At 39.5% G+C, this 9,034-nt stretch overlaps 1 protein-coding gene across 5 annotated transcripts in view; it reads left to right on the top strand.

Moving 5' to 3' along the window:
• NHS (NHS actin remodeling regulator) overlaps positions 1 to 9,034 on the top strand; it is a 449,929-nt gene that overhangs the window by 403,014 nt on the left and 37,881 nt on the right. For all 5 annotated transcript variants that reach the window (XM_044670334.1, XM_044670339.1, XM_044670335.1 and 2 more), the window contains one exon: positions 7,044 to 7,175. In XM_044670334.1, the coding sequence (XP_044526269.1) occupies positions 7,044 to 7,175 (132 nt within the window). The remainder of the gene's footprint in view (positions 1 to 7,043; positions 7,176 to 9,034) is intronic.

Raw genomic sequence — 9,034 nt, 5'->3', positions numbered from 1 at the left:
ATTTTATTAATTTCTCCCTTGATTTTTAGTATTTCTAATTTAGTTTTCATCTGGGGATTTTTAATTTGCTCGCTTTCTAATTTTTTAAGTTGCATGCCCAATTCATTAATCTCTGCCCTCCCTAATTTGTTAATGTATACACTCAAGGATATAAATTTCCCCCTGAGTACTGCCTTGGCTGCATCCCACAGAGTTTGGTAGGATGTCTCATCATTGTCATTCTCTTCAATAAAATTATTGATTGTTTCTATAATTTCTTCTTTGACTAGCTGGTTTTGGAGAATCATATTATTTAATTTCCAATTAATTTTTTATTTTCCTGTCCAGGTGCCCTTACTAATTATTATTTTTATTGCTCTATGATCTCAGAAAGTTACATTTATTATTTCTGCTGTTTTGCATTTGTTTGCAATGATTCTATGCCCTATTACATGGTCAATCTTTGTGAATGTACCATGTGCAGCTGAAAAGGTGTATTCCTTTTTGTCCCTATTTATTTTTCTCCACATATCTATTAAATCCAATTTTTCTAGGACTTCATTCACCTCTCTTACTTCTTTCTTATTTATTTTTTGGTTTGATTTATCAAGATCTGAAAGAGGAATATTTAGATCTCTCACTAGTATGGTTTTATTATCTATTTCCTTCTTGAGCTCTGCCAGTTTCTCCTTTAGGAATTTGGATGCCATGCCATTTGGTTCATACATATTGAGCACTGTTATTTCCTCATTGTCTATATTGCCTTTAATCAGGATGTAATGACCTTCCCTGTCTTTTTTAAATCATATCTATTTTTTCTTTGGCTTTGTCAGAAATCATAATAGCCACACCTGCCTTATTTTTCTCATTTAAAGCCCAAAAGATTTTGCTCAAGCCCTGAACCTTAAACTTGTGTATGTCCACCCGCCTCATATGTGTTTCTTGTAGACAACATATGGTAGGATTTTGGTTTCTAATCCACTCTGCTATTTGCTTCCGTTTTATGGGTGAGTTTATCCTATTCACATTCAGAGTTATAATTATCAGTTGTGTATTCCCCAACATTTTGGTATCCTCTCCTAGTTCTACACCTTCTTCTTACGCTATTTCCTTTTAAACCAGTGTTTTTTTTAGACCTGTCCCCATTGTCCCCTCCCTTGATTTACTTCCCTTTCTACCCCCTCCCTTATTATTCCCCTCTTTTTATTTTTAAGGCCTAATGAATTCCCTCCCCCTTTTTCTTCCCTCCCTTTTTTGACCTCCCCACTCTCCTGCTCCCCTTGGTTTTTCCCTTTGACTTTCTCTGTAGGGTTAGATAGCATTTTATATCCCAATGAATATAGCTACTCTTCCCTCTCAGGGTTAATTCCACTGAGAGTAAGGTTTAAATATTACCTCTTAATGCTCTCTTCCTCTCCTTCTGATAATAGTGTTCATCCCTTCCCCTTCCCATGCCCTCTTTGTGTGTAATAGAATATCCTATTTTTCTTATTCATTCAGGTTTCTCTTGGTGTCCTCTACTATTCACCCCCCTCTTTCCCACCCACCCCCATATCATCTTAGATCATTTAGTATTCCACCCTGTCCCTATGAATAATTCTTCCAATTACTATTATAGTGAATACTATAATAGTGAATAGAGCTCACTAGAGAATTATACATAACATTTCTCCACATAGAAATACAAATAATTAGATCTTATTGAAGCCCTTAAAGAGGCAAATTTAAAAAATCAGAGTTTTCTTACTTTCCCTTTTGTTTCTTATTTACCTTTTCATGTTTCTTTTGATTTTTGTGGTTGGATATCGAACTTTCAATTTAGTCCTGGTATTTTCTGTGCAAATACTTGGAAATCTTCTATCTTGTTGATTGCCCAAACTTTCCCCTGGAAGTGTATAGTCAGTTTTGGTGGGTAGGTGATCCTTGGTTGTAGAACCAGTTCTCTTGCCTTTCTGAATATCATATTCCAAGCCTTGTGGTCTTTTAGCGTAGAGCCTGCCAGATCCTGTGTGATCCTAATGTGTGTTCCTTGATATCTGAATTGTCTCTTTCTGGCTTCTTGTAAAATTTTTTCTTTTACTTTGAAGCTCTTGAATTTGGCTATTATATTCCTGGGGGTTGTCTTTTCAGGGTCTAGTGTAGGGGGTGATCTATGGATCCTTTCAATGGCTATATTGCCCTCTTGTTGTAGAACTTCAGGGCAGTTTTGCTGAATAATTTCTTTTAGTATGGTGTCCAAATTTCTATTAATTTCTGCTTTTTCAGGAAGACCAATGATTCTCAAATTGTCTCTTCTAGCCCTGTTTTCTTGATCTGTCAATTTCTCATTGAGATATTTCATGTTTCTTTCTATTTTATCAGTCTTTTGACTTTGTTTTATTTGTTCTTGCTGTCTTGAGAGATCATTGGCTTCTACTTGCCCAATTCTTGTCTTTAGAGACTGATTTTCTGCTATAAGCTTTTGATTTTCCTTTTCGATTTGGTCTGTCCTGTTTTCCAGCTGTTTGATTTTGGTCTCCAATTTGCTTATCAATTCTTTTGATTTGGGGGCATCTTTTTCGAATTGCCCAATTCTAGCCTATAGAAACTGGTTCTTTGCTATAATCTTTTGGTTTTCCTTTTCAATCTGGTCATTTCTGTTCCTCAATTTACTTGCCTCACTTTCCAATTGCAAAATTCTGCCTTTTAAACTGTTCTTTTCTTTTTTTTTTAAACCCTTGTACTTCGGTGTATTGTCTTATAGATGGAAGATTGGTAAGGGTGGGTAATGGGGGTCAAGTGACTTGCCCAGGGTCACACAGCTGGGAAGTGGCTGAGGCCAGGTTTGAACCTAGGACCTCCTGTCTCTAGGCCTGACTCTCACTCCTCTGAGCTACCCAGCTGCCCCCAAAACTGTTATTTTCTTGCCAGATCTCTTCCATCTTTCTCATAATCTCAGATTTGAACTCTTCAAGACCTTGTGACCCATTTTCATTTTTTTGGGAAGGTTTGGATATGGTTACTTGTTTGTCCTCCTCTGTTGTTTGCTCTGTTGTCTGGATTTTTTCTGTGTAAAAGCTGTCCAGTGTTAAAGGTTTCTTCTTGATCTTTTTCTTCTGGGGTTCCTGAGTCTGGCTTGCAATTGTTAGCCCAGCACCCTCTCAGCTTTATCCTCACACCCAAGGTCTGTCTGTGCTCTTTAGGCTACTGAGGTCTCAGGTCTAGTTGTTCTCAGGGTCAAGCCTCCTGGTGGTCCCCTTGCTTGTTCTTCTGCCTGAAGCTCCTTTAACAGTCTCAGGGTGCTGCTTCCCCAGTCATGCACCTCTCTGCATTGGGTCCCCACTCAAGGTCCATGCCTGTGCTCAGGTTTCTTTTCTGCTGCGCTTGGGGTCTGTGTTCAAAGTCCGCGCGTTCTTTAGCCTCTTGGGGTCTTAAGTCTTGCTGTTCTCAGGAACAGGCCCTGGTGATGCCAGGTAGCTGCCAAGGACTTAATGGGTGCCCCAAACTTGCTCTTATTCTTTTTGCACTGGCTTTTGCACTGTAGGTGGTGTGTGGGGGGGAGGGGATTGTTCAGCTCGTGTTTTAGTGAGAGCTGTTTCGCCACTTTATAGCATGGAAATGCCCCGATTCCACGTACCTTCAATGGTGCACCTTGTTGTGGGGTCCCTTCATTCGTCGGGATTTGTTTTTATGTCTTCTTGCAGAGTCCTATATGCGTGGGTTAGGAGAGGTCAAGCAGCTGCTTTTTATTCTGCCGCCATCTTCCCCAATATTCTTTTCATTGGTCCCCTGCTTCAAGTCTTTCCTACTCCAGTCTATTCTCTTTCGTGACTGCCAGAGTGGTTTTCCATAAGGGCACATTTGAATATTTCTGGTAGCAGCAGGGGGCTAGATGGCCCAATGGTTTGATCTCCAGGCCTAGAGATGGGAGGTCCTGGGTTCAAATTTGGTCGCAGACACTTCCTAACTAGGTGACCCTGGGCAAGCTATTTAACCCCATTGCCTAGCCCTTACTGCTTTCTACTTTGGAACCAATACACTGTAGTAATTCTAAGACAGAAGTTAAGGTTTGGGGGGACTTTTTTTTAAACATTCCAGTAGCTCTTTATTGTTTCTAGCAAATATTAATTCTTCTTTTAGGCTTTTGAAGCTCTTAAAATCTTCACTCCCAAACTATCTTTCTAACATCATTATACATTATTGCCTGTCTCAAACTCAATTGTCCAGTCAAATTGGTCTTCTCTCTGTTCTTCCCATACAGTTCTCCATCTCCCATCTTAGGGCCTTTACAGTGACTGTTTCCCATGCCTGGAATAGACTCTTTTTTATCTTCAGCTCACAGAATCTTTCTCTTGCTTCAAGACACCACTGAAGTACAACCTTCTATATAAAACCTTTCTTAGTTCCACATATATTTAATTGTTGTTACTCAGTTATTTTCAGCCATATTCAATTCTTTGTGACCCTATTTGAGGTTTTATTGGACAATATACTAGAATAGTTTGCCATTTCTTTTTCCATCTCATTTTTAAGGTGAGGAAATTGAAGCAAACAAGATTAAATGACTTGTCCAGGGACACACAGCTACTAAGTGTCTGAGGTTGGATTTTAACTCACTTGAATTTTCTTGATTCCAAATCATAAATTCTATCCATTGTGCCACCTAGCTGCCCTATAGTTAATGGTCTCATTAAATATAACTGCCTCCTATTTATTGCATATCTTTTCATTGTAGCCCTAGTGACTAGGATAGTACTGCACAACTGTACAATGCTCTGCAATTTATAGTCTTAGATATTTGCTTGAGAGGTGCTGAGGTTTTGACTGCTTCAGCATCCCATAGCCACCATATCAGGCAGGCCTTGAACCTAGGCCTTCTTGACTACAAAATCACTTTCTACATAAAGGTATACTGTCTCTTTTTTTTAAGGAAATGCATTCCATTTTCAGGAATTCCTAATTATTATGGAGATCTTCATATTGAGATAAAAGCCATTTCCTAAAACTTCCATTCATCTATTCTGTCCTCTTGGAAGTAGATAAAATAAGGCCTCTTCTACATGGCAGCTCTTCAGATACTCCAATGTAGCTATAGACATCCCTTTTGAAGGTTGAGCATCTATATCTAGAGGCTAAACATTATAGGTGGAGGCAGCATGGTATAATAGGACAGGGGATCAGAGGAGACATGACTTGGAATCTCACCTCTGGTGCTTTACCCTGGACAAACCACTTAACTTCTGTCTGCCTTGGTTTTCTCATCTGTAAAATGGGGGTAATAAGAGCACCAGTCTCATAGGGATGATACAATGTTTGTAAAGCATTTTTGCAGACCTTAAAGGCTTTATAAATGCTATTCTTGAAGACTCATCTTCCTGAGTTCAAATATGGCCTCAGATACTTACTAGCTGTGTGACCCTGGACAAATCACTTAATCCTTTTTGCCTCTGTTTCTCATTTGTAAAATGAGTTGGAGAAGAAAATAGCAAATCTCTTAATATCTTTGCCAAGAAAATACACAAATGAAATACAAAGAATCAGACACAATTGAAATGACTAAATAGCAAGAAGAACATAAAATGATTTAAAGATGGGTTCTTGAATTTGGCAACAGTTTTATGAGGAAATGCTGTTATTCCTATTTTATAATGGAGGAAAGTCAGAGAGACTAAGTTACTTGCCCAAGGTCACACAGTTTGTTAGACAGTTAATGAGTGTAATAGCTCTATGTGTACATATATTACAAGTCACATGTGGAAATTCTCCCATTTATAGACAGATGTGCCTGTGAATGAATGGTCCTTCCAAAAATAGCTAAACAACCTAGTAATTATTGGAGAAGGTATTTGAACCTACATCTTTCTGGCTAAATTTGGAATTCTATCAAATGGGGTGGGAGTGGAACAAGAAGGAGTTTGGAAGAAACTGAAGGGGAAGGAAAGACTTATTCCTCTTGCAGTCCCAGACCAAAATTTCATTTCTGATGCCTGTCCTATCTCATCTGGTCAAAGGGATTTTGAAACTAGGACTGGGTTAGAGTTCTCTTTTTCTTCCATTATCTGATAGTTGGCACTCAGCCAAATGGTAAGTGCCATGGCTCTATGCATGCAGGACCTATTGATAAGTCCTGATGGTAGCTGGTTTGTGAACAAAGCCCGGGCACAATGCAAATTCTTGTCATAAATTGACCTGAGCAATGGTGCCCAGATCCAGCTTTACTGAAACTGACATGGATTCATAAGAACCATCTTGGAATACTTTTTTCTAGCCTTTTAATACTGATGGAATACTTTCCTTATCATTTCCTTTCTTTCCTGTCTCCCTAAGCTCTTTGGGAGAAATAACTGTTTCTTTTCCTCTTTGTATCCCTCAGTGCCTAGTCTAGTAAATATAGTGAATGCTAAACAAAGACAGAAATATAGACTAGACGTGAGGATTCATTGCTAGAATGAGTTGCTGGATTAGGAAATTACCTATGCCAATGGAAGATGGCACCTTCTTTGAAACTTACAGTTTAGAAACAAGATAAAACCAGAGTCACAGTGCTTCTAGAACTTAAAAAAATTAATCTTGTTGCTGTTAGTCATTTCCATTATGTTCAACTCTTCATGACTCCATTTGGAGTTTTCTTGGCAAAGATATAGGAATGGTTTGCTATTTCCTTCTCCAATTCATTTTATACATGAGGTACCCGAGGCAGACAGAGTTAAGTGACTTGCCTAGTGTCCTTCAGGGAGGAAGTGTCTGACTCCAGATTTGAACTCAGGAAAATGAATCATTCTGACTCCAGACCTAGTATTCTACTGTGTACACCCACCTGTCCTTTAAGATGTATATTTATATATAAGATGCATATGTATGCATTATATTATAAGGATATCCTTATGTAAGGATAGTATAAGGATAGTAAGATCAGAGCATTGAAATTTATTTGCCAATTGACATTAAAAACATGCTGAGATTTTGTTTGATCAGATATTATTTAAAAAACCTTAATCCTTTTTTATTTCAGACTAGTTAAAACTCAGATTTTTTTAGCTTTTTCCTAATGCTCCCTCCTTATTCTCCTTTCTCCCAAAACAGAGCAACGGAACCATGGGGATCACCGAGAACAAAGAGTAACTGTTCCACTTTCTGTGGTGGCGCCTCCTCTTCTTTCTTTACCTTCATCCTACAGTCGGAAGAGACTTGAACTTAAGGACAGGCACTTTTTAGCGGTAAGAATTTCTGCCCATGGGCAGTTGTTTACTTTATTCACTATGTATCAGCTTGTGTTTAGTTCTAAGTGAGTAGCCTAGATGAGTGGTTGGCATGGGGACCTCTGCCCTTATGTCAGGATAAGGACCGTGATTGATTGAGAGACATTTGGATTTTCTCTCTTCTGTTAACTTGAAAATGAATCCCTCCAATTGAGGGTGATGGAGTTATATATCAGTTATATATGGCAGATTAAAGTACTAAGATTTTTTTTTCTCAAAACCATTTCATTTTCCTTAAAGTGCTAAGACTGACAGGTAACTGTAATACAGAACATTATGTACAGTTAGGAGAATGTTGGGGAAAGGTAAGAGAAGTTTTAAGTAATGTACTGGGGGGAGACAAAGACAAAACATGAAGAAAGGAATATTACCCTTTGAAAAGCATCTTGGCAATCTGGTACCAGCATAGTTTCTAGTTTTACAAGATAGGGAACATTTTCAGGCAACAGAGCAAGCATGCTGGTTAGATATGCAAATATGGTCACTGTTGTGGGCTCACTTTCTCAGCCTTTCCAGGAAGTTGGCTTGTGACTGTCTTCTGTCAATGCCCCACAGTCCAGTATACGGATCAAGCAGAGGGCATTCAGGAAGCCTGAATAAACTAGTCATCAGTAGGAACCATTCACTGTTGGCCTTTGAGTTTTGAAGATCACTGTATAGAATAAAAACAATGAGAACCTGGAGTCAAAGGGGTGGAAAGGTGGTAAAGTAGAAAGAGAGAAAGGTTTGGAGTCAAGGAGATCTAAATTCAATGCCTACTTCTGACCCTGAGCTTGGTGAACCCAGGTGTCCCCATCTGTCTCAGACTCAAATTTCCTCATCTATTAAAATGTGGGTGGAAGCTTTGGACCTTAAAATCCTTATGAGCTTGTGAAAATGGTGATGTCACAAGGAGCCACGTCCTAATCTTTAAATGACTGTGAACCCCATATTACTGTACAAAGAATCTTGTATTTCTTTTGAACCAGGTACCATCCGGCTCTAAATTCTATGATTCCTCTACTGCAGTGATGGCAAACCTTTTAGAGATCACATGCTGTGCCACACCCTGCCCCACCCACTGAGTGCCTGGCGTGCCCTGCCCCACACCTTACCCCACATAGGGGAGGGAGGAAGAACTCTCATTGGACTGCTGGGGTGGGGGGGTGAAGTGAAAAAATGTCATCAGGTGCAGAGGAGAGGGGGAGGGGAGCAGCACCTCCCAAGTCCCTCTACCTTTCTAGTAATGAACTCTGGGAGAAGGTGGGGTGGTGGTGGGGAGGGTGGCCCTCATGCCCACAGAGAGCACTGTGCTACAGGTTTGCCATCACTTTTCTACTCTGTGGGCTTCTGTCCTATCATCTTTGATACCAGGACTGTGATGTTATGAGGAAGATTATTATTGTTATTTCATAACAGTGAGCAAAAGGATGTGAGAACAATGAGAGTAATGAATGCACAAAATGAATGCAACCACAATCTGGTCAATAGGGAAAGCCTGGGGAAGACCATCTAGTCAGGAACAGGTAGGTGGATCAGTGAATTAAGAGCCAGGCCTAAAGATGGGAAGTCCTGGATCCAAATATGGCCTCATATACTTCCTAGCTTTGTGACCCTGGGCAAGTCACTTAATCCCAATTGCTTAGCCCTACCTGTGCTTCTGCCTTAGAACCAGTATTGATTCTATGTATGATAGAAGGTAAGGATTTTTTTAAAAATACCATATAGTCATGCCACCTTTAAGGTTTCTGTGATGTAAAAATATATGCAAAAGGATAGAAGTTACCAGGGATTTGATACTGCTAGTTTCCCGGTGGGTGGGTCCCTAATTGAAAGTG

The sequence above is a fragment of the Gracilinanus agilis genome, chromosome 3, assembly GCF_016433145.1.
Source record: "Gracilinanus agilis isolate LMUSP501 chromosome 3, AgileGrace, whole genome shotgun sequence".
Classification (NCBI taxonomy): Eukaryota; Metazoa; Chordata; class Mammalia; order Didelphimorphia; family Didelphidae; genus Gracilinanus; species Gracilinanus agilis.
This window is presented reverse-complemented; position numbering and strand designations above follow the sequence as displayed.